The following is a 25904-nucleotide window of genomic DNA, read 5'->3' on the forward strand; positions in this document are numbered from 1 at the left end:
TCCACATTTCTCACAGAATAAATTCCTAAAAATGACTTGCAGTGAATGAGCAACAGGATCTTGAAACATGAAAGTTTTGTTAAACAAAATTTCAAAATTATAATCCCACATTTTGCCATTTATCTATGTATTAACATTGTTGTTTCTCTAAGAATTTTCATCAACACTGTCTTTTTATGTAAAAATATACATGTAGATATTTAACTTCCTGAGTGACTAGTCATACATCAAATATAATTTAATGAGACAATTTTAAAGTTCTTAGAATGAACTAGTATAGATTTATAATGTATGTTTAATTGTGATAAAATTCAAGAGCATACCACAGAATTTGTACTTAAATTCTGAGTTAGAAAATATGATTTATTCCCAAACAAAACCAATAAACTGTTTTAAATAAATTGTTAATAAATCACTGAGAAGTTCTATTTTCTCATTTATTAATAAAATGCAGATAGCCATTTCAGACTATCAACTTGGATGTTTCCTACTATATACAGCAAAATGATTTCATTACCAAGAAATTTCTTGCAACACAAAAGGGTAAGATAACTCAAATATTTGCTTTATAATCAACCTATACAGTTCATCTTTCCTAGGCTGAAATGACTGGAATGGTGGCCCATTCTCTTGTATAAAATCCTTCCTCTTCTGAAACCCTGAGGGAAGGTAATTGAAGTAACAAATGTGGAGCCACAGTTCCAGTTCTCTATGAAACTACTGCTGGGTTCAAAAAAAAATTTTTTTTCAAAGACAGGTGGAAATTGTGGGGCTACTCTGTACAGTTTTTAGAAATACTTCCAGAACGACTTAATTAAAAGGGCCTAAAATGGCCCTGTAAGCAATGTCCTTGGAATGCTTGTTAGTGTCGAGATGAGGGCCATTCCCCACCTCTACTACTGTCCTTTCTGTTATCAGAGTCATGGCTCCAGCCATTAGGATTCCTGTCGTCAGAGCAGAAATCCTCTCAGCCTCCTCTGTAATGATAGTCAGACCCACGATCAGAGTAGCGTTGCTCACGGCTATAGTGTCTATCTCCTAGGTAGGGGTGAGAATCCTGTCTTTTACGCTGTAATGACAGTGCATCTTGGCGCCACTGGGAGCTGGAAGACTGGTTAAAGGTATGAGTGTGTGATTGACCTGATGGCAAAAATCCCGACTGATCTGCATGTGGAGAACCAAATTTCCCAACATATGACATCTGTCTGAAAACATTGTTCATTACTGCTAGCCGCTGATAATCTTCTGGAGAAGAGAAGGACCTCTGAACCATCTGCGCTGATGGAGTTACGTCCTTTCATAGCTGTTAGGAGATGTGGAGGTGGGGCTTAAATTTCCAACATGATGCTGGGGATATGACGCACTGGCATCCTGAAAGGCTGATCTAAACTGAATTTTGATAGGCCTCTTGAAAAGTTTGATTCCATTGAGAAGATTCATGGTGTAAGGAACGGACACTTCATGTTTGAAATTCACGAATGCAAACTGTTTCAGTTTGCCATCTTTATCTTTTGGGATTTTCACCTTTATTACTGGCCCAGCCTGGTGGAACAGCTCGAAGAGGAGCTCCTAGGTCACCTTCGTCTCCAGGTTGCCCACAGAGTGCGGTCGGCCTCGGCGGCCGCCGCCCCCATTCCCGCATCGCTTCCAGTCTTGGGCCTAGTCTGACTGCTCACAGCTAGCCAGCCGACCCACCTACCGGCCCTACTGCGCCCAGTAAAAACTTTTTAAAAGACCAATTTAGATACCTATTATCCTATAGAATATATATTTTTGATTTTCATATGTAGCACAAAGTGTTAAGCTGAAACATTACTTTTAAAAATCAAATAGTCAAATTGCTTCATTTTCTAATCTGAACTTTTCATCCTATATTAAAATGGCAGCTAATGAGATATAGTTCCCCAACGGCCATTTTTCTACTGAGGATGCAATTTCGATGGGAAAGTACCTCTACTACGTAACACAGCACTAGCATCAGCAGCAGCAATGTCTGAAGAATCACAGCCGCCAATCCTGGTTGTCTCCATAACATCCCCAGAAGGCTGGGAATTTTTAGAACACAGATGTGAATTCAAAGCCTCTGGATTTCAGGATCTGGATTCAAAGCCCATCTATTTACTATGCACTGTTTCCGCTGCCTATAGACTGTTGATTCTGGAGGGCACCCTCCTTGGTAAAAAAGACAAATTATAGGTCTTAAAGAAAGTACCTAATTGAGGCTCTCTCTGCCATAATTCAAAGAACTGAGTGGCTTTGGAAAAGAGAAGGCTCTGTAGGAAATGTAGGTTAGTGGGGTTTTGACTGTGCCATAGCAGGACAAAGGCCCAAGATGGGAGTAGAAACTCCAGTTCTGATGCTGGCTTTGTTATGGTTAAACGGGAAACGTTCTCCCTAGGCTCACTGCTTTTGTTTTGTTGTTTTCATTTGTTGAGACAGGCTCTCATTAGCAAAGGCTGACTGGGATCTATGCTTCAGAGGTTGACTTTGAAATCCTGTTCCTCCTGCCAACCCTTAATGATTGAGATTGCTTACAGGTTTGCTCACCACACCTGGCTTTAGGCTTTGTCTCCAGCTAGTGGAGCAATTTTGGAAGGGTCTAGAAAGGCAAGGAGGCAAGGCCAAGCTTAAAGAAGTAGGCCACGGGGGTGGGGTGGGGTGGGGTGGGGGGCAGATTCATGGAAGTAACTTATGCCTTCCAGTTCCTCCGCTTCCGATATGCCAGGCAATGATGAAGTCCCTCCCTACAGGGCCAGAAACTCGAAGCCAAGTGGACATGGTCTCAACCTTTTAAAACCATAAGCCTAAGTCAGTCTTGTCCCCTTTACATTGTTTCTGCCAGACATCTGGTCACAGTGATGAAAAAAGAAAATGTAGTTCTGCCACTGAACAGGAAAGTAATCTAAGATATCATGTATTACTTTTTCATGAGATTAGCATAGTTGATTTCAGAATTTCCATCCAGCTACAAAACCCTACAATTCTTCCTGTCATGAATGTAGAAAGCATCCTTTATTTCATTCTCTGGAAAGCACCGGGTATAAAGAACTATCTTTATTAACAAGATCCCAACAACATAATTTTACTCTCCTCTGAGGTCAGCCTTGGGAATTCTATGGCAACCCTTTTGCCTCCCATCCTCAAATCCTTCAGGCAACTAAACTCATGTCATTTATGTCTCGTGGTTGTGGGTCCTCTATTCACACTGCCAATGCTGCAGTACCTGTACTTTTATCTGAACCACAGGAATACTTAACTGCTTTTCTTCCTGAGTCTGCCCTAATGAACTCCATTTGGCTCATTATGGTTTATACTAGGAGAAAGCTGTTATTTCTTTTCTTTCTTTCGTTTTCTTTTCTTTTTTTTTTTTGTTTTTTGTTTTTTGTTTTTTGAGACAGGGTTTCTCTGTGTAGCTTTGGCGCCTGTCCTGGATCTCACTCTGTAGACCAGGCTGGCCTCAAACTCACAGAGATCTGCCTGCCTCTGCCTTTGCCTCCTGATTAAAGGCGTGCGCCACCACCGCCTAGCTAAACCCGTTATTTCTTACTCTTATTCCATAATCAATCTGTCGGCAAAGCCCGTTGTGTCTCTAAGATGTATTTTAGACAAAATACTATTACTTATTGCTTTTCCTGTTGCCTTTATCCAGATGCATGCTAGCAGTATTTTTTGACTCTCCTCCCCTGTCCAGTCTACTCTCAGCACATCATCCAGAGAGACTGCATTAAAATACTGAATTATGTCGCTCCTCTACTTCGAAGGCTTAGGAGAGCGGCCGGTTACTGTGGAACTCCATTTCCCTCCCCTCTTCTTTGCTCCAGCCACATGGACCCTCTTACTGTTCCTACCGCGGGCCACAAACGAGACCCCTTGCAGAGACTTTGCATTTGCTGTTGTTCTGTCGGGAAGTCTCTCTCCAGACAGCTGCAGGGTAAGTTAACTCCAGCATCTGCCTTCTCAGGAACAGAACGCTGCAGTTCTGTCGCCTTTTCCAAAACTGAGATCTCACTTGTTAATGCTTACTTCGGCACTCACTATCCAACAAGACTATGTTTTATTTTTTTAGGCTTCTTCTCTCATCTCTCTTCCCCATAGCAGCAGGGGCTTTGACTGTCTTATCAGGCACCTAAAAACAGCACTTACATGGTGGTATTTGGTCTAGAACTGTAGGGACCTGTAACAAGGAAACATTCCATGAAAACACGGAGACGTACAACGGATGAAACGTCTCCTTTACGGATGGCTAAACAAAATTTGACGGGGGTTTGGCGTCTTGTGTAAGGAAACCACGTGCTTTCGTTTTAAGCACCGGGGAAAACATTCTCATTGTCATGACGGCCTTAACGTTGGTCAAGGGGGATGAATCCCACCTTATTTCTCCACGGATTATTCTTCTGTGTACCTGACTGCGAGATAGAGGGCAGAGTAGAATCTGCTGGATTAGGAAACTCCCAGTTCTGAATGCCGGTGCTCAAAGGCCTCGAGCCTGGACTGCAAGGGAAAACACGTGGTTAGGAAGTCCACCGTTAAAACGACGACGACGGGCTAAACACAGGAACGTCCCATGAACCTCAGGAGTTGTAGAAGCTCCATTGTCTCTTTAACCCGAAAACCGGGGCAGTACAAATAGGGAAGGGAGAGGGGGTGCAGTGGGGTAGGGTAGGGTGGGGAGCGGGGGTGGGGAGCCGGGGGTGGAGGACAGAAGAAGCGAGGAGACTCCGTTTCCCTAGTAGTCCCGCTGTCACCAGGAGACGCATCCGTGTTCCTAGGCGAGACCCCGGGCCGTCGTGCCGTCCCCGCGTCCCTCCGCGCCGGCGGCGAGGACGGGAGAGCGGCTTGCGGGCCAGCACGGCCTTTCCGATAGGGCGCGACCCCAGCGGGCTCCGGCCGGCCTGGACTCCGGCTCCAGCCGCCGTGAGGGCCGCGGTGATCGCCGTTCCCCGGGGCCCGTTAGCCGCTCGCCGCCGCCACCGCCGCCGCCGCGAGTCCCCGCGCACGCAGCCTCCGCCCGCGCCCGGCGACGGCGGCGGGGGAGGGAGGGGGCGGGGCGGCTGGCGCGGCGGCGGCTTTCCCAGCATGCCCAGCGGCGCAGGGAAAGTTTACCGGACGTAGGCGGTGGCCGCGGCGGTAGCGGCTCCCGGGCGGCGGCGGCGGCGGCGGCGGACCATGGCCCTGGCGGGCGGCCGCGGCCCTGTGTCACCGTGGGCCCGGGCGGTGGCGACAGCAGCGGCGGCGGCGGCGACGGCGGCGGCGTCTCCTCCGAGCCGGCTGACTTCCCGGGAGGAGCTGCCCTGCCACTGAGCGGCGGCGGGCGCGCTTGAGCGCCGCCAACATGCGGCGGAGCTTGCGGGCGGGCGCGGGCGGCGGAGAGCCCAGGCGGAGGCGGCCCCGGCCCGGGAGGCGGCGGCGGCGGCAGGCGGCGGGCGCGCGGCCTTAGCCGAGGCTGCTGGGGCGGCGCAGGCGGCGGCGGCGGGGCGGGCGTCGTCCGCGAGGATGCTGTCCCGCAAGAAAACCAAAAACGAGGTGTCCAAGCCGGCCGAGGTGCAGGGCAAGTACGTGAAGAAGGAGACGTCGCCCCTGCTGCGGAGTGAGTGTCGCTCGCGGGCCGGGGACGGGTGGGGGGGACCCTGCGAAGCCCCGAAGCTCCGGCGGGTGCTGCAAGACGGGCTCCCGGGGAATGCACGGCTGGCTGTGCCTGGTGTTGGAGGAAAAGTGCCCAGACCCGGGGCTCTTCTCCGCTGGGTACGTCGGGGCGTGCCCGGGGGTGGGCGACCCTCGCGGGCGACAGTCGCCTGCGCCACCGAGTTAGCACACGCAGAAGACTGGACGCCTTAGTCCTGCGGCGGGACCCAGCCTTGTAGCCTCCTCCTATCTCTCAGAGCGGACCGGCCACTAAAGTATTCGCTTTTAGGTTTTGCTCCTCAAATTCCGAAAAAGCAAAGTACTCAGAGTAATTTCTGCCGTAGCAGGCAAGTTACTAACTTTCTCAAACCTCCTCTTTCTAGGGTATGTTCTGACTCCTCCCATAGCTTTTCTTCTCCGTTTAAGATAGTTGAGTCTGAGTTTTTGTACTTGAACGTCTTGATTTTCTTTTTAAAATTCGTGTGTATTCGGAATAGTTATAAGAGAAGGAGCTAATCCTTTGGTTCTCATTCTAGGAGCTGGGCCCCTTGTGTAATGTACGTTTCCTCCTTGGAAGCTGGTAGTAACCGTGTGACTTAAATTAAGCATTACCTCATATTGTTCACAGAGGTTCCTAGTATTTGCACAAGACCACGCAGAAAGGGGTGGAGAGCATATTTTTTTCATTGTGACCATGTGTCGAGCCTTACAGGTTATGTTAATAATTGTAGTGCTTGACGACAAAGTTGGTCCGGTGGGTATGTCAGTAACTTGAAACTTTACTTTTAAATGCTTGTTTTTCTGTTTTTAGGTGATAGCTTGCTTTTTGCTGCAAGTAAAGCTTATTAAACATTACTTGAAATCATGCAACATGTTAAGTTGAATCAGTGAATTACTCGATACAGTTCTGTCATCAATTGTTAATTATTCCAATATTAAGATATTTTAGTGTTAGCTTCTGACACCTTTCATTTACTTAATGAATTCAGAAAATGTGCTCCATATCCAGATTTCTTCATGTTTTAAAGGTATTCGCTTTCTAAGAAAATCTAAGCTGTTGGCACGTTCTGTTTTTTAGCAATCCATTATTTTGCTTTGAGTTATCTGTTCTTAAAGGAGCCATAATTCCAGGCTTACTGTTTTTCAGTAGATTCAACATTTGTGCACATCTTCGGAATTAGATGAGTTTATTTTTCAATTTCCACACTGAAAGGTTTTGCTTTTTAGTTTTGATAAATGTACCTAGAACTGGGTAATTCTGAGAGTAGAAAGACAAAACTATTGGTTAAAAATCTTTTAAAAGAAATCTGCCTTTCCATGTTTTGGAGGAGCATTTTTTATTGTACTGAAACTGTGTTTGCATGAAGAAAGATTCTTGGCAATACTAAAATCAAGTGAAAACCAAAGCGCGTCATACGTGATGCTGGTGACTGCACTGATTTGTTAGGTTATTGTCAGCCTTACTGACATTGTATCATATTATGTCTGGCAATAAACAGCATCGGTTCAGTTGTAGCTGAGCTTCCACATAGCACACTAATACAGATTAGAAATCTATTTGCTTGGGAAAATAGTCTCAACTTAAAGTACTAGTACTGTTTTAAAATTTAAATTTTGTTTTCTGAAGCCCTTTGTTATTTTGACAAACAACTTTAGAAGAGTGTATTTATTTGTTGAAATGATGATGCTATTCTTTGTTTGATCGTAGATCTCATGCCTTCATTCATTCGGCATGGTCCAACAATTCCAAGACGGACTGACATCTGCCTTCCAGATTCAGGTTCTAATGCTTTCTCAGCTTCTGGAGATGGAGTAGTTTCAAGAAACCAGAGTTTTCTGAGAACTCCAATTCAAAGGACGCCTCACGAAGTAATTAGAAGAGAAAGCAACAGACTGTCTGCACCTTCTTCTTATCTTGTCAGGAGCCTCGCAGATGTTCCTCGAGAGTATGGCTCATCACAGTCATTTTTAACAGAGGTTAATTTCGCTGTTGAAAATGGAGACTCTGGTTCCCGATACTTTTATTCAGATAACTTTTTTGATGGTCAGAGAAGGCGGCCACTTGGAGATCGTGCACAAGAAGACTACAGGTATTACGACTACAACCATGAGCTCTTCCAAAGAATGCCACAGAATCAGGGGAGGCACACTTCAGGTAACTTGACATAATAAAATAGCACATTGGTTTATTCTTACTGATATTTTGATTTAAAAGGTGATCTTCCATAGGTTCTTGCTTCTGCCTGCTTGCTTGAAGTTTTTAAACTGTAGTGGATGACAGAATTCTTGTGTCTGTTTACTATGCCATCATATTAAACTTGGTGCTCACCTCAAGACCATCTTGACTGTTAACACTTCAGGGTTTAAAAATGTGAAAAATGTAATGTCTCTAGTTAGATTGAAACTCAATTTAGATTTGGTAGAATGAGAAAGGTCAAAGTGGTCTTAGCCTAGGAAAGGAAAGGAGAGGTGTTGACTGCTAGGGATCCATGGTGTGGGCAGTTGCATGCTTGGTGACCTAGCACAGCCGTTTCTGTGATCCTCACTCGGGGTGGTCGATAGCACTTTCTCAGTTTGGTCAAAAGACTTACCCATGGTTAACTATGTGTGAACCATGCCTTTTTCTAACAGCTGGGGCATACTGATGATGTAATGAAGAGAGCTGCACTTTGTTTCCCTTCTGACCTGGAGGTACTCCTCCAAGGAGGGGGTTAGGAATGTGGCAGTTCCACCTGATTCCTAAAGTTGCCGTAGATGAACTGGTACAAGTTAAAAAGAAAACTTTTCCCGCCTAGTAAGTTGTAGGCCTTCAGTTTGACAGGATAAAGATCGATGTGTGAGGCTGATTGGCTTTTCAGCAGCCACAACTTCTAATAAACCGACTTAACAATTTGGAATACAACTGTTTTAGCCATAGGAAAATTATCTTCATTTAATATTAATTATGTGTCTAGCATTTTCTTGATCCTCTTGGGATACCATATTTGGGGAGACAAAACCAGCACACACAATAGTCCTGGAACGACTAATGGCTATACTTTGTAGTCCTCTGTAGACTGTTAGAGGGAGTCGGAAGAAAGAGGAGTGTAACTGGAATACTTACAGGACTGCACGCTCCAAGGAGCAGAGAGACTTTGAAGTAGGCATTGAGCTCGGACTTGACATTAACAGGGTAGAAGAAAGACCCACTGCAAACAGAGCAGGGGCGGTTTACATTAGGAGACTGTATTCTTACCTGTTTGAAGAACTATGACGTAAGGTGAAATGGAGAGCCATGGTCCAACAGAAAGCCGAGACTGGAAACAAAGAAGCCATTGCACATGTCAAGATCAAATGCTGGAGAGATGCTCAGTGGTTAAGAACACAGGCTGCTCTCCTAGAGGACTGGGTTTATTTCCCGCACCCACACAGCTGCTCACAGTCTTCTGACTCCAGCTTGAGGGAGGTGACACCCTCTTCTGGCCTCCTCAGCACTGGGCAGATAAGTGGTGCAGGGTGTCTTCCAAGAGCACCAGGTCCCCAGAAGTGGATGGAGTTGTAGGCAGTTGGGAGCTGTCATATGGGACCTGGGAACAGAACCCAAGTCTTCTGCAAGGCCAGCAGGTGCCTTTAACCTCTGAGCCATCTCTCCAGCCCCCAATGGTTAATACTTCAAAGCAAATTAGTGGGGACCTGCTGCAGACATTTGGAAGGGACAGAGGGAAGGTGGGACACATCCACATTCATAGAACTAGGGTCCCTAATAGGGCCGGAGATGAGGGAGAAGGAAGAGTCAGATATGGCTAGCATAACACCTTGGTACAAAGGATGTGCTTAATTGAGTGAGTGAGTGAGTGAGTGAGTGAGTGAGTGAGTGAGTGAGTGAGTGAGTGAGTTCAGAGGTTTCTGATCTGGAGACTGACGGCATAGCTTGTTAACTGAAGGAGAGCAGAGATAATAGCTGTGTTTATTGTCCATGTAGAGCAGTGGGTCTCAACCTTCCTAACGCTGCGACCTTTAATACAGTTCCTCGTGGTGTGGTGATGATCCCCAACCATCAAATCATTTTTGTTCCTACTTCATGACTATAATCTTGATACTGTTATGAATCATAAAATAATGTAAATATCTGTGTTTTCTGATGGTCTTAGGTGGCCCCTGTGAAAGAGTTATTTGACCCCAAGGGGGTCACAACCCACAAATTGAGAACCACCAGCATAGATGATTTGTTGAGTTCTTTGCACTTTTTTTCCCATTTGTGTATTGCAAATATCACTGATAGCTCAAACGGATTGAATATCCCAGTTCCAGAAATCTGACCTTTGAAATGTTCCAAAATCCGAACATTTTTGAGCATGAACATGACACCATATTGAGGCAATTTTTCTTTCTTTTTTATTAAGACATTTTCTATTCATTTTACATACCAGCCACAGATCCCTTCCCCCTTCCTCCTCCCACCTCCCAACCCCCCCCCCCATCTCAACCCCCTTTCCCACCTCCTCCAAGGCAAGACCTCCCGTGGAAAATCAGCAAAGCCAGATACACTCAGTTGAGGCAGGTCTAAGCCCCTCTCCCTGGACCAAGGCTATGTAAGGTGTCCCACCATAGGTAGTAGGCTCCAAAAAGCCAGCTCATGTCCTAGGGATGGATCCTGGTCCCACTGCCAGGGCACTCCTAGAGCAGATCAAGCTACATCACTGTCTCACATATGCAGAGGGCCTAGTCCAGTCCCATGGAGGCTCCACAGCTATTGGTCCCCAGTTCATGAGTTCATAATTTAGTTTGTTTGTCTCTGTAGGTTTCCCCATCATAATCTTGATGCCCCTTGCTCACAGACTCTGTCTTCTCTCTCTTCGACTGGACTCCTGGAGCTCGGCCTGGTGCTTGGCTGTGGATCTCTGCATCTGCTTCCATCAGTTACTGGGTGAAGGCTCTCGTAGTCCAATCGGCACTCAGCATTTTTTTTTTTTTAACTGTTGTGTGTGTGCATTCATGTGAGTGTTTTAAGATACAGTCTCACTGTATAGCCCAGGGTAGTCTGGAATTCACTATGTAGCCCAAACTAGCTTCAAACTTAGTAGTTTGAATGCTCCTCCTGCTTCTGTCTTCCTAGTGCTGGGATTACAGGAGTAAGCCCTCACAGTTCACTGTCAAATTGACAGCTGCACTGAAAATACTATATGAAATTATCTTCAGGCTGTTTTTATAAGAGATATGTAAAACATACATGAATTTGATGTGCAAACTTGGGGCTATGCCCAGGATATTACACCACACCAATTCTAAAATCCAAAACACCATTGTCACAGCATCTGGATATGAGATACTCAACTTGTAATTGTTTTATTCCTTAGCTTTCTGTATTTCATTTATTTGTTTGTTTGTTTGTTGTTTTTTTGAGACAGGGTTTCTCTGTGTAGTTTTGGTGTCTGTCCTGGATCTCACTCTGTAGACCAGGCTGGCCTTGATCTCACAGAGATCCGCCTGGCTCTGCCTCCCAAGTGCTGGGATTTAAAGGTGTGCACCACCACTGCCCAGCTAATTTTCTGTATTTTAAATATGAAGAAATGAAATGCCAAGTTGAAATCTTGTTTTAAAATTCTGATTTGTAAAATATCATTGAGGAAATACTATAAACTGAATTTCTACCCATCTCTCCTAGGAGCAGTCGGACATGGTTTTTGTAATAAAGGTAGATTTTAAAACAACTTGTCAATTACAATTAGAATGGAAGTGTACGATCTGGGGAGATATCTCAGTCCCTAGAGTGTTGGCTAAGCAAGCATGAGGAACCTTGTCGGGAATGGTGGCCTGCTCCTGTAACCCAACAGTTGGGGTGGAGGCGGTTGCGAAAGATGGATCCCTGCAGCTCATTGGCCAGCCAGCCTAGGTAAATCCATGAGCTTCAGATTCAGTGAGAGACCCTGTCTCAAAAAAGTTTGGAGAGCAGGTGAGGAAAAGGCACCTGATCTAAACCTCAAGCCTCTTTGGGCCTCCACAAGCACATACGAACATGAACACATGTACACAGCTACACTATTGTATACATACTATATATACAACACACACAGAAAGTACACGTTCATTGGGCATTTTTCCAAATGTAATATTATCTTAAAAATAAGATTTGAGCTGGGCAATGGTGGCACACACCTTTAATCCCAGCACTTGGGGGGCAGATCTCTTTGATCTTGAAGATAGCCTGGTCTACAGAGTGAGTTTCAGGAAACCCTGTCTTGAAAAACCAAAAAGGGGAAAAAAACGGTAAGATTTGATTTTAGGTTATAACCAACATCTGCTTTTAATGTCAGTAGACTTCCATTCTGAGTCTCTTATATGAAAAAAAAAAGAAAATTGCTTTTTAATTTTTTTTCCTTTTTTTGAGACAGGATTTTCTCTGTATCTCCTTGGCTGTCCTGGAACTTACTCTGTAGACCAGGCTAGCCTTGAACTCACAGAGATCCACCTGCCTCTGCCTCCCAAGTGCTGGGATTAAAGGTGTGAGGCTAATTTTTAAAGATTCCATCTGTTCTAGTTTGGGTTACTCGACCCTCTTTCCTTTCATGTGAAATGGTAATGAGTCTCTGCTGGAGTTCTGGTGGATATGGTTCTGTGTGCATTTCACCCCATGTTTTAGGACTGGTTTCTCTGTGATGTTAGTTTGACCATGTTCTCGCTGTCTGCCTGGTTTAGTCATCAGGAATTCTCCAGCAAGCTTACCTGTTGGTTTGGGAAGTCAATAACGATCCTTTTCGTTGGGGGTTGTAAACTCTGAGACCTTAATTCTGTCATTTCTTCTGATTTATTAGTTGGAGTTCTAAAACAGTTTTCTTTTATAAGTACTTTGATGGTTATTCATTTAGGAAAGATGGGGTAAACACTAGATCTTTCCTTTTATTTACTATTTTTCAGAGTAATGAAGCGGTACCTCAGCCACTTTCAAAGATAAGTAGTGCAGGTTTTTTGTGGGCTATCTCCATGACCTCATAGATAAGTTTTTAATTCCAGGATTTATTTAGGTTTAACTAGGTTTTTCATTAATATCCATTTTCTGTTCCCAGATCCACTCATATCTGTAGCCTTCTGTGGTCTCTGCCACTGTTAGGTTTTTTAGTTTCTGTGATCATGATAGTGTCAATGAGTTCATGCCAGACATTTTGTTGAACCCCCTCACTATGATTTTTATCTGATATTTTTCCTCCTGATTAGATTGATCTTATTTTATTGGCTTTGAGAGGTGGAGGAGGGAGGAGAGAAGGGAAGAAGGATGAAGGACAGAGAAAGAAAAAGAAATCTAGTGTATAAGGAGTTACACAATATCCATGTGCTATTACTATGGCGGATTTCTCCATTGGACTTGACTGTTTCCCCCTTCTAGACCTTTTTTTGGGGGGTGTCACTAACACTAATGCACTTTGAAGAGGGCAAGTATATTGAGCTTTCCCTGTTGGGGTGGGGATAGCTAAATATGTGCAGTTCTGCTCTAATATCTAAATATGTCAATTTTCCCACTAAGGAAGTTTTCTCTCTTTTCTTATTCTGTAGTTTCTATCATACATATATATTACATATGTTTATTTTATATTTAGGGTCACAATGTGGTTTTGAGTCATTTATTGTCCAAGTTGTTCCAACTTTGAACTGTAGTTGGAAGTTTTCCTGTGTCCCAGCTGGCCAGTGGTCGGGACAATTTTTTCCTACTCGTGTCCCCCAAGTAAAACACACAGAGACTTATATTAACTATAACTGCCTGGCCACTAGCTCAGGCTTATTACTGACTAGCTCTTACACTTAAATTAACCCATAATTCTTGTTTATGTTTAGCCACGTGGCTTGGTACCTTTTCTCAGTTCTGCCTTGTCATCTTGCTTCCTCTGTGTCTGGCTGGTGACTCCTGACTCAGCCCTTCCTCTTGCCAGAATTCTCCTCATCTGCTTATTGCGCTTATACTTCCTGCCTGGCTACTGGCCAATCAGCGTTTTATTTATCAACCAATTAGAGCAATATACATTCACAGCATGAAGAATGACATCCCACAGCATTGAACATTAGACACTTTCTATATGATGTCCGTTCTGTTTTTGAATAGTTCTTCCTGAGACTACAGAATGTTAAGCACATCTTGTGATTCTGATCCAGACCCAGGATTGGTTGCTTCTTCAGCGTGCACTTGTAGAATTTAGAGTCGCTATACTGCTGTAGTGGGCACCTCTGTTGTTTGAACTGCTCCCGTGGACACTCATCCCCTGCGACGGTCTCCTCTGGTCTTCACTGTTCTTTGTGCTTTCTAATGGGCCTGGACGGTTGAACGTTCCAGACTCCTTTGTGTCTGGCCTGTGTCAGACACCTGTGGTTCAAGGAGTCCTCAAGGAGCTCGGGTTCTTTCCATAGGGACTGGGATTCTTAGGATTGGGATCACAACTAGGATTCGTTGCTACTGCATGGATTATTGCTTCCAGGTATTTCAGTGGACAAATCTAGGAAAGACATTTGGGTATTTGTTTTAGAAACAGTTTCATCAGTTTATACTATTGGTGATTTAAATGAAGATCCTAGATTTTTACTTTTTGCTTTAAAACATTCACTGTAGAACATGTGAACCATAAAATTCACCATCTTTAAACATGATGAGTGTCTTGTTGTGTGGTATTAGTCTATATATTCACATTGTGTTGCCATGCTTGCAGATACTTTTTCATGTTGCTAGAGTTTTCCGCCTTGCCCACAGTCAGGACAAATCTTTGTCACCCACCAGTCCCACAGCCGCTCAGACCCAACCAAGTAAACACAGAGACTTATATTGCTTACAAACTGTATGGCCGTGGCAGGCTTCTTGCTAACTGTGCTTATAGCTTAAATTAGTCCATTTCCATAAATCTATACCTTGCCACGTGACTGGTGGCTTACCGGCATCTTCACATGCTGCTGGTCATGGCGGCGGCTGCAGTGTCTCTTGCCTTCCTGTTCTTTTATTTCTCCTCTCTGTTAGTCCCGCCCATACATCCTGCCTAGCCACGACCAATCAGGTTTTATTTATTGACCAATCAGAGCAACTTGACATACAGACCATCCCCCAGCACAGCCAAGTGCAGACCATCTCAGACACCTGCACTCAGGCCCATGGTCCTAATCATCCTCTATGCGGACCTGCTGGGTAACGCCACAAAGAACCCAAGAAGGGCTCCCACAGGACATACAGAACATCCCACTGCATTTTCATACTGAAAATAGTGGTTTATGTTGACAATTAAAATGCTGTTCATTTGTCCACTGTGGTGGCTTCAACCTTTCATCCCAGAACTCTGGATGCAGAGGCAGCTAATTCTCTGTGAGTTTGAGGCCAGTCTGGTCTGCATAGTTCCAGGCCATCCAGGGATACAAAGTCATTTCTATCATCCCATTCCTTCTATAAATAACCAGTTTCATTAATTTTTGTTGTAGTGTTATATTTTAGCATTTTATGAAAATGGGTATAAATACATGTATGTGTGCATATACATATTTTTCTCATCTCTATTGATTTGTGTGTTACTCTAAACTGGGTAACATAAGAGACATTTGAATTTATGTTGGATGTCAGAAGCAGCTCAGCTGTGTGCTTCTGACTCAGGGTCTCTCATGAAGTCATAGGGCTTCATTTATGTCAGTGCTTCCCCGGGCTGTGATATCATTGTCCTTAGATGCATAGTTCAGAGAATACTCCTGAAGCTGTGAACAAGAGCCTTTCATTTTAGCTGGAGGCCTCAGTTCCTCATTATATGCACTGTTTTAAGACGTGATCCAAGGGGAGGCACATGAGCTTGATAGGAACAGAAGCTGCATGGTATCTTAATATCAGAAGTCACGTACCATCCTTTCTGCCATAGATTATTGCTCACAAAGACAGGTGAATACCAGGAAGTCTGGGATGGTGGCACCCAGGGCTGTTCTAAGTATGACTATAAGAAGGAAGCATATTACCTGTCCTTTTTTCACCTCTTGTTTTTTTTTTTTTGGGGGGGGGGGGAAGAGGGGAGGCAGGGCTTCTCTAGCCCAAGCTGGCCTAGAACTCACTGTGCATCCTAGGCTTACCTCAAACGTGTGGCATTCTTTCTTCCAGTCTCCCAAGTGCTGGGATTACTGGCAAGAGTCGCCAGAGAGATTAAGAAAGTATCTTGATGGGTGTAGCTGTGCAGTCCAGTACTCTGCTCTGACCTCTGCATCCAGTAGCATAATCGTCTACTATGACAACAGTGGTTGATCTGCCTTTCTGTAGACTAGGCTACAGTGACTAGCCTTTTGCATTTCCCATTATGCTATATGTTAGGTGCAAACAGTTTTTAAAACACCTGCCAGTAACCTGTATTTATTTATAAAGTTACATTTCATCCTTTAGAATTTCAGAGTTTGATCAGAAGCATTTCTTTTCAAGCATGCTTAATTTGAATGTTTCTTCTAAATTATTTTTTGTCACTGCTCTTTACACAGATACTGAAATGATTGAAAGAAACACTGCTTCTAATCTAAGCAGGGATTCTGACATTTCAGCATATTAAGGGTGTCAGTATAATTTCAAGAGTTGAAAAATGAGTTTATTATCATGCCTTAAACGTTTTGCTCAAGTATATAAAATATGTAGTACATATTCTAAAAACATGTCAGTTAATTGGGAAACCTGACTTTGACTTTTAGAGTCATTGTAAGTGGTGTTATTTCATGGACTTCTATTTCTAGTTGTGGTCAGCATGTGGCTATTTGACTTATTTGCATGTTGACTGTATGACTTGCATTGATAATTACTAAAAACTATTAAATTATAATAAATTATTAAAATTCTAGGGCACTTAAAAATTCTAGGGCACAGCTCGATTCTTTGAAAAAATTATAAACTGGGAATGGTTTTACAAGTTTATTTTTGCTTTTTTAAAAACTTTTTGGATGAAATGTCAAATCTTAAATCTTGACTGAGATTTATTTTTCCTTTCACTTTTCCTTTAGTGGTATAAATATTTAAGTGTTCCTGTACCCTGGTGATGGAAGATTCAAACAAACAAGCCAAAACTCATATTCGTTTCAAAATTCAGTTCATCTTTTTCTTTCTAATTTAATAGTATTTTATGAATTTTGTGGAAATTTTATGCTGACATAATCATAAATTTTAACAGATAATTGAACACTTGCTCCATTTTCTTTTCCTTTCAGGTATTGGAAGAGTCGCTGCTACATCTCTAGGGAATTTAACTAACCATGGCTCTGAAGATTTACCCCTTCCCCCTGGCTGGTCTGTGGACTGGACAATGAGAGGGAGAAAATACTACATAGATCATAACACAAACACGACTCACTGGAGTCATCCTCTTGAACGAGAAGGACTTCCTCCCGGGTGGGAACGAGTCGAGTCATCAGAATTTGGAACCTATTATGTGGACCACACCAATAAAAGGGCCCAGTACAGGCACCCGTGTGCTCCCAGGTAAAGTAGCAGCTTCATTTTTGGCTTTCTTTTTTTTTTTTTTTTTTTTTTGGTATTTTGAGACAGGGTTTCTCTGTAGCTTTGGAACCTGGCCTGGCCTAGCTCTATAGACCAGGCTGGCCTCGAACTCACAGAGATCCACCTGCCTCTGCCTCCTGAGTGCTGGGATTACAGGTGTGCGCCACCACCACCCGGCCATTTTTGGCTTTCTATTTTGAGAGCATCCCGTGTTAGAGTTTGGTCTCACACATTTGGAAGAGAATAAGCATCTTGAAGTGTAAGATTTTAAATAGTTATTTCTCAAAATTTATACTTATCCTAGATATATTTTAATAATGATTTTAATAACTAGTGAGTTTTTAATTTTTTTTTTTTTCTTTTGGAGCAACCTGAAACAAATGTATCTTTGGATAGATTCCAATTAGAAGAGATGCCAGAATGTTTTGTTGTAGATACCCAAAAATTTAAGTTAAATAAATCACCCGGCTCTTCATCTTAAATTCCCATCGGTCAGACCCACCTCCTAGGAAGTCAATATACTTTGAAATTTTGACATTATCTTGCTGTTTTTAGTCAACTTCAGACACGATTTTATGTTGTTTTCTTACTGAAAAGTTGGAATGGAACAAAACAGTCTAGCTTTTTAATAAATATTACAAGTAATTCTTTGGGCTGTTTTGAATGGCACTTAAGCCTTGTGTTATCCATTATTGTAGCCAGTTGTCATGCGTGGCTATTGAGCACTTGAAACTTGGTTAATCCAATTGAGATTGCTGTAAGTATAAAATAGACACTGTGCTTCAAAGTACATAGAAAACTATATTAACGTAATAGTGAAGAAGCAAATACTTCACATTAGTCATGTTTAAGCTGCAAGAACTGGGTAAAATGGGGAAATGTCATAAGCACATGGAAAGATACTGCCTAGGGTCATCTGGCCTAATACAGTTTGCTGGAAGTCCGTTTTTTCCATTAATTACATTTAGTGGCATTTAGTCAGCTTTATTGAATAACTTAATGAAGTTTTTGAAGAACTAAGACCACGGTTATGTTTGCTGTCATACAGTAGCAATCTGTACAACCAGATTTGAAAGGTCACCTTCTGTTTATCGCACCCTGTATTACTGTAGAGTGTTGATGGTTCGTAAAGCAATTTTCCAGATGATGGTTTCATTTCTCTCTCTGTCTCTGTCTCTGTCTCTCTCTCTCACACACACATACCCAGACACATAAATAATCTTAAAGTAAACTGAACTGTTAACCAGAGTATAATCTAGACCTTATTTTAATGCCAGTTAAGAAAGCAGTGACCTTTTTTTGTATTCACATGTCTTCTGTGTTTGGAGGCAGACTCTTCCGTTTGTCTTTCTGCCTGAACTAGCTAAGTCTGGCTTCCCAGACTTCACTCTGTAGCCTGCAGGCGTTGAGGACTTTGAACAGTACCCTTCTGCGAACATCTCACTCTTATATAACCAGCCTCCCTTCTCAGCTTACACCGGCTGTTAGAGCTAATTGAAACCCGATCCTTTGTCTTTCTGATGATTTCACAGGGGCTCTAGTCAGCACCCAGGTGTTGGCCTGGCCTGGCCCAGTGCCCGTCCTGCTGCACTGCCTACCCCAACCTCACCTCTTCAGTCAGCAGGAAGAAGAAAGACATCTTCCTCTGTTTTGAGCAAAGCTATGGACCTTTCCAGTATATATGCTGGCAAGTTACTAGTTATTTGCAGAAATCTGTGCTTATAATTTAAGCCTTGTATAAAGGTTAAAACTAAGGCCCAGCTTTTTATCACTGCTGAAACTGTCAATAAAAAGAATGAATACCAGCCAGAAGAAATGTTTTAAAATACGGAAGGTCTAACTTGTTGTTGCTTTTTTTAAAATAGATTTTTGAGTTTTATTAAAATTTCACATGAACAAGAACTAAGAAATAGAATCACATCAAAGAACAAATTGTCATTGTTTGGACATGTACATCAAACAAATTTTGTAGGACAGATTTCAAAAAGGCGTGGAATTTTAACATTTAAAAGCATAGTTAATCTGTTTCTAGGAATGCTAAACATATAGTCTAAGCTTATTTTCAAAACAAAAAACCTTAAGACTGTTCGCTTTAATTTTTTAAGACTACTAAGGCAGAGCACTAGCTTGTACTTTATTTATAGTATACTTCATACACTTATGAAATCTGTTCTGAATCCAGAAAAATAGAACTGTCCAAACCAAAGGTTCTGATGTAACAGATTGTTTTGAAGCTAAAATGAATCCTGGACCGATAAAAGCATTGTAACCCCATAATAAGGGAACTCCACAACCCCAAACAATGTCCAAGAGCACTTATGAAAAGAAGAAAGATAAAAAGCCTGGGCTATATACACAGTGATTTCTTCAGCTCAATACAGATGGCAGCAAACTGCCCTCACAGATGAAAGAGTTAAGGCAGCTTTGTCTTGAAGAATGTAGCTCTAGAGCCAGTCACACCTGGCCAGTACCCTTGTCCAGCCCTTCTCACTTGTCTGTTCCCACTGTTGCCGCTAAATATCCTGATAAAATTCTTGTTGTCATTATTGTAACCATAGTTAACAGAATAGTTAACACCTGTTGAGGCAGTGCTGATCTGTGGGTTAGGAACATGGTTCTGTTAGTTGTTGGCCTCATGACATTCTGGAATCAGGCTGGTTGTATCCATCTGCTTTCTTCTTTCCTCCTACATTGCCCCCTCAGTTGCCCTGAGCGCCACAAGGACAAGGGCCTCTCTACTGTTCTACAGGTCTTGAGCCTCTTGGTGATCTCAAATGTGCCCATCCCCCTGTTGTTGGGGGCCCTGCTACCCAGCTCCCCAATAATCACACACAGAGATGTATTATGACTTATAAATGCCTGTCCTTAGCTTGGCTTATTTCTAGCCAGCTTTTGTCTTTCTCTATTTCTGTATACCTTGCTTTACTCTTACTCCTTGTCTTGCTGTGCAGCTGGGTGGCTGGCCCTTCAAGTCCTCCTTTTCTTGTTTCTCTTCTCCCAGATTTTTCCTTCTATTTACTCTCTCTGCCGGCCAGCCCCACCTGTTTTTTCTTTGCCTTGCTATTGGCCGTTCAGCTCTTTATTAGACCAATCAGGTGTTTTAGACAGGCACAGTAACACAGTTTCACAGAGTTAAACAAATGCAACATAAAAGAATGCAACACAGCCAGGCGGTGGTGGCACACACCTTTAATCCCAGCATTGGGGAGGCAGAGGCAGGCGGATCTCTGTGAGTTCAAGGCCAGCCTGGTCTACAGAGCGAGATCCAGGACAGGCACCAAAACAACACAGAGAAACCTTGTCTCAGGAAAAAAAAATACAACACATTTTGCATCATCAAACAAATTTTCCACAGTATAAACAAATGTAACACATCTTAAAATAATATTCCACCCCACCACCACCACGCCACCCCCGTGAATAGCTAGCTCTACCCCGTAGACATGGTGCTCCCCATGCCTTGGTGGTAGTGTAACACTTCACCCTCCCCATCCTCCTCTCACTGCCTAGCCGTCGTCATAACCATAGTAGGGAATCTTCCTATCCTCTATGATAGTCATGGTAATCATAACCATAGTCATCGTCATAGTAGCCTTCATAGCTGTACTAATCTGGAGGGTAGCCATATCCACCTCTCCCTCCACCATGGCCTCAACATCTTATTTGGAGCAATCTTCATATATATTACTTCTGGAAGCCTGCCTAGCAACTTGGCACTTTCCTTTTCTTGTGTGGTGGCTGAGCTGAGACAGTTTCAATCCCCACTTCTGTTTCTTTGCTATTCATTTCATTCATAGCCTCAACAGTAGCTCTTCTGTCTACAAAATGAAGAAATGCATAATCTTGTGACTTCTTCACTCTCTCCAGCTTTCCAAACTCAGAAAATGACTTTTCCAATACTTCTTCTGTCATTGTAGCAACCAAGTTTCTCATCAAACTTTACCATAGCTGGGACTTCCGGATCTGGTTCTTCCACAGGGTCAGCCCATCCAACTGTGTCTTCGTCAGTGTCCTGTTGCTGTGAAGAGTCACATGACCATGGCTACTCTTAGGAAGGAAAACACTTAATTTTGGCTGGCTTACAGTCCAGAGGTTTAGTCCATGGTCATCATGGCAGGAAGCATGGCTGCACACAGGCAGACATGGTGCTGGAGAGGCAGCTGAGAGTTCTACATCTGGGTCAGCAGGCAGCAGGAAGTGAGACACTGGGCCTGGCTTGAGCTTCTGAAACCTCAAAGCCCACCCTAGTGACTCACTTCCTCCAACAACAAGAGCCTGGTGACCAGGCTCTCAGATCTGAGTCTGTGGCCATCCCTAGTCCACTTTCACTTTCCCACTGTCAGCCAGCATCTGGCTTATGCTGCTGACTGGTGATCTTCATTTTCTGTCATCAGGTTGATGACAGACAATAACATCCACCAAACCCTGTTAAACCTGCGACTTCACTGAACTCGTCCAGAACGTTTTCTTTAGTCTCATTCTTTGGATTGGATCCAACAAAAAGTCTGTTGCCACAGAAGTGCGCACCCCCAGGTGTTTGCCAGGATGAATTCCATAGCTCTCACACAGTTCAACATAGAAAGTTCTGTTGGGGTGAAGATAGTCGGTTTGGCCAAAAAGCACATTGAAGAGCCTTAAAAGCTGTATGGTCGCCAGGAGATGGTGGTGCACGCCTTTAATCCTAGCACTCGGGAGGCAGAGCCAGGCAGATCTCTGTGAGTTTGAGGCCAGCCTGGGCTACCAAGTGAGTTCCAGGAAAGGTGCAAAGCTACACAGAGAAACCCTGTCTTGGGGAAAAAAGAAAAAAGCTGTATGGTCATCATACTTTCTGGCTTAGGTGAAGGGGGTTCTGTATTAATAAATGTTAATTCTTTTTTCTTAGCGTACCTCGGTATGATCAGCCTCCTCCCATCACATACCAGCCACAGCAAACTGAAAGAAATCAGTCCCTCCTGGTCCCTGCAAATCCTTACCATACTGCAGAAATTCCTGACTGGCTTCAGGTTTACGCCCGAGCCCCTGTGAAGTAAGTGAGCACACAGCGCCAGTATCTTGGGGTCTCTAACAAGCTCAACTTAAGGACCACGCTTAGCTGGGCAGTGGTGGTGCAGATCTTTAATTCCAGCGCTTGGGAGGCAGAGGCAAGTGGATGGATCTCTGCATTCTGGTCCAGCCTGGTCTAAGACAGTCAGGGCTACACAGATAAACCCTGTCACGGAAAAAAAAAAAAAAAAAAAAAAAAAGCAAAGTACTATGCTTTTCTTCTAATATTGGACCTCTGTGTAACATTTAAGAAAGGATATCAGAGGTTATAAAATTTGACTCCTTGATTAGAAGTAAGAATTCATGAAAGATGTCTGAATCCTTATTACTTTGTGTGCAGATCTCTGGTAATTGATACCTAAGAATACTAAGTATGGACAAGTTTAATTTTTGTTGTTTTCTTTATTTACATTTTTATAAGATTAACATGTAAGTTGATGTAGTTACTTATAACCAAAAAAGAACCCAGGTAAGAGCTTGGTACACTGATGAAACTTTCACTCAAAGCAGAACACTCTGGGAAATGGAGTTCTTTGTTAGGAATACGAGTTTATTTCAGAGAAATCAGATAAATTAAACTACCTGAGTGACAGCAGTTCTGGGAGACACCTGAGACGGAACTGCTTCTTCACCCACTCCAGTTCACAGGAGTTAGAGTGCCCAGAAAAGAGAAGAATATCCAGGCTTCTGCAAAGAAACCAGTCTTCTGTTAGTGAGTTTTCATCCTCAAGGAAGAGAATACAAGTGGAAGTCTACTGAAAAGCTTCCTGGGGCTTTGCTGGTGTTCCTGGTGCACACACCCAAGATGGCTGTAACTGTGTGCTGGCTGGGCAGCTTGCAATAACTGCTCATTGTCTTGTTTTTGAAGCCATATATATTTTTATATTAGATGGATGGTCCTTTTGGAATAAAATGGCAAATGTACCTATTAGCTAGGATATAGTGATTATTAAAAAGAAATCTACTAGAATTTGTAATCAAAGCTTCCTTTTATGTCTGCCCTGCAGTGATTTGAGATGATGGATGACATCAATATAATAGGCACATGACTTGCTATGTTGACATTCCTCTAATAATGGACATTCACCCTGAACACTGTAATAGGATGTGGTTTTTGGAAATTACAGAACCACTATAGACTGGAGTTGGTATTAATGGTTGCCCAGGACTAATTTTTAATCTGAAGTAATATTTAACAGTTTTTTTCCCCCTTCCTTAAAAAATAGTGTATCTGGGACTGGAAAGATAGCTCAATTGTTAAGACCATTGGCTACTCTTGCAGAGGACCCAGGTTCAGTTCCTTAGCACCCACACGGCAGCTCACAACTGTCTAAATTTCCAGTTCCAGGGAATCCAGTACCCTTTTCTGGTTTCCATGGGCACCAAGCATGCATGTGGTGCATAGACACATCATGTGGGCAAAAAAACACCCATGCACATAAAAATAAATCTTAAAAAAACTCTCTCAAGTTTAAAAAAAAGTGTACTTAGGGCTGGAGAGAGAGCAGTTAGGAGTGCTTGCTGCCTTTGCAGAGACTCTGGTTCAGTTCTCAGAACCATATGGTGACTTAATGTGGAAGCCCACAAAAGTATCCTAGGTGAGATCTGAGCTTGCTTTACCCAGCAGGGCTGCATTAGAGGATTGCTTGGCCATGTGCATCGTTACAAGGTGATTGGAAGGGTCTACACTTGGCTGAGCTAGGGGGAGGTCTTTGCTCCACCCCCTTGGCATTCCTATAAATAGCCCTTTAGAAGAGACAGGAGGGGCCAGTGGATAAGGATCCAGGCCCTCCCGAGGCTATCCTGTCTTTCTGTTTCTTTCCCCTCTATCCTTCTACCTCTATATTTCTACCTCAGTCTCTTATCCCTCTTCATTTAAGAGTTCCCTGTCATAGAAAAGTGGGAGCTGTTCTCCCACAACTTAAAACTGTAACTCCAGTTCCAGGAGATCTGACATCGTATCTGGCTTTCTTGGGTACCAGGCATGCACACAGTGCAGTTACATGCATGCAGGCAAAGCCTTCATACGCATAAAAATCTGTAAAAGAATTTAAAGAGAGGGAAGAGGAGAAGTAGTGTATTTAGAACCATGTGTATTATCGTGCTCCTGTATTCCCAGCTACTGAGGAGGGTGGAGTTCAGGGTCAGCGCAGGTCCCCAACTCAAAAAAAAAAAAAAAAAGTTTTACTAACTCAAATATTTTAAAGTAAAACTTAGTTTGTTTACTTGTAATAAAAATGTCTATAAAATCTAGCAGTTTATTGTTGTAAATGCACATTTATGTATTCTGTTATGAACACTGTTTTATGACAGATATGACCACATTTTGAAGTGGGAGCTCTTCCAGCTGGCTGATCTGGACACGTACCAGGGAATGCTGAAGCTGCTCTTCATGAAGGAGCTGGAGCAGATCGTTAAGCTGTACGAGGCCTACAGACAGGCTCTTCTCACCGAGCTGGAAAACCGTAAGCAGAGACAGCAGTGGTATGCCCAGCAGCATGGCAACAAGTTTTTCAGTTAATTTCACCCCAGTCCAAGCTTCCTAAGAGCTTCGAATATTTTCAGATAAACGACTGCAAACAAGTACTTTGGTTAATAAAGGCAACTTACTATTTGGAATTAGAAAATTCTAGTTTTACATATATTTTGTTACCAATTTTTTTTTCTTGTATTGAACCAAAAAAACAGTTTTATCATTTAAAGAGCCAATATGGCATACACTTCCAAATGCTGTATATTAAGAAACTGCTTTGAATATTCTTGATGAAAAAGAGTACAAGAAGAGAATATCATCATAACCAGGCATTTAGCAAACAACCACTCTTTCTTCTTATGGAATACACTCTTCTTGTTCAGAGACAGGAAGAGGGTGAGCACATTTTTGAAAACTTGCTTATTGTGGTGTGAAGTACTTTCTGGAATAAGGTGGATTGACCGTTACTATGAGTATAGCTCAAAATACAAAATAGGACTTGGAACCTTTCTTGTGATGAACTTGTGTATGATGTATGTGGTCATCTCGCCCTCCTCTTCCTCCCTAATGTAAGGAGCACCTTTGAAGTGGGGTGATAAAGCCTTTCAGCAATACGTTAACCACAAGGCCTTAGCCTGTGTGGGGAAGGCGTGTGCACCTGTTGCCAATACTGCCTCCTTCCTCTGAGCCAGAGCACACAACTCCAGTTAGCAAGGCTCTGGTGAGACACAGGGCAGGCTTCCTGACCACATAGCTCACTGCCTTCCACCAGGCTCGGCCAAGTTGCCAAAACTGACAATCAGGGATCCAGTAAGAAATCTTGGTCACTTGTGAGTTTTATATTGCTTTTTTTATCTTAGAGAAGTATTCATTGTAAAGGTCTAGAAACAGGTCACTCCTTCCCGTTTGTCTTGCTTTTGGCTTAATAGTTGTTCATAATTAAGAGCCAAACACTTGGTTAAGATAAGTTTATGGACCTGCAGCTGTAACTCTAGACTTCTGAGTTTCATAGCTCTTCAGCTCTGCTTACAAGTGTTGTGAATATGTATATAGTTTAGTTTTCCCAAATGCAAGCACTCTCTGTTAGAAGTGAGTTCGAATTATTGATAAAATATTGTGTTTGATTTTATATGACAAGTTATTAAATATATTTTTGTGGAAACCATCTGGTCCTTGAGTCCATGTTTCAGTGTTTCTGATTCAGTACAATGTTTGATGCTTTTCTGTTCAGAAGGCGCATAAGCCAAGGAAGCCTACAATGAAAGGGGGGTGGAAACCGAAATCTGACTGGTGGACGTTATCAGTGAGCATAAG

The 25904-nt window shown here is 43.1% G+C and overlaps 1 protein-coding gene and 2 pseudogenes across 1 annotated transcript; 1 reads left to right on the plus strand and 2 right to left on the minus strand.

Annotated features, from left to right (window-relative positions):
• Positions 1–717: 717 nt before the first annotated feature.
• Positions 718–1777, minus strand: LOC143268395 (RNA-binding protein 7 pseudogene; annotated as a pseudogene).
• Positions 1778–5415: 3638 nt separating this feature from the next.
• Sav1 (salvador family WW domain containing protein 1) lies at positions 5416–25755 on the plus strand. Its single transcript, XM_006985445.3, has 5 exons — positions 5416–5587; positions 7331–7777; positions 16786–17056; positions 21957–22100; positions 24431–25755. Exons 1-5 carry the CDS (start codon positions 5494–5496, stop codon positions 24636–24638), a joined length of 1164 nt encoding a protein of 387 aa, XP_006985507.1. The 5' UTR covers positions 5416–5493; the 3' UTR covers positions 24639–25755.
• LOC143268476 (heterogeneous nuclear ribonucleoprotein R pseudogene) lies at positions 20554–21699 on the minus strand (annotated as a pseudogene).
• Positions 25756–25904: the final 149 nt, after the last annotated feature.

The sequence above is a fragment of the Peromyscus maniculatus genome, chromosome 14 (genome assembly GCF_049852395.1).
Source record: "Peromyscus maniculatus bairdii isolate BWxNUB_F1_BW_parent chromosome 14, HU_Pman_BW_mat_3.1, whole genome shotgun sequence".
In the NCBI taxonomy this organism is placed as follows: domain Eukaryota; kingdom Metazoa; phylum Chordata; class Mammalia; order Rodentia; family Cricetidae; genus Peromyscus; species Peromyscus maniculatus.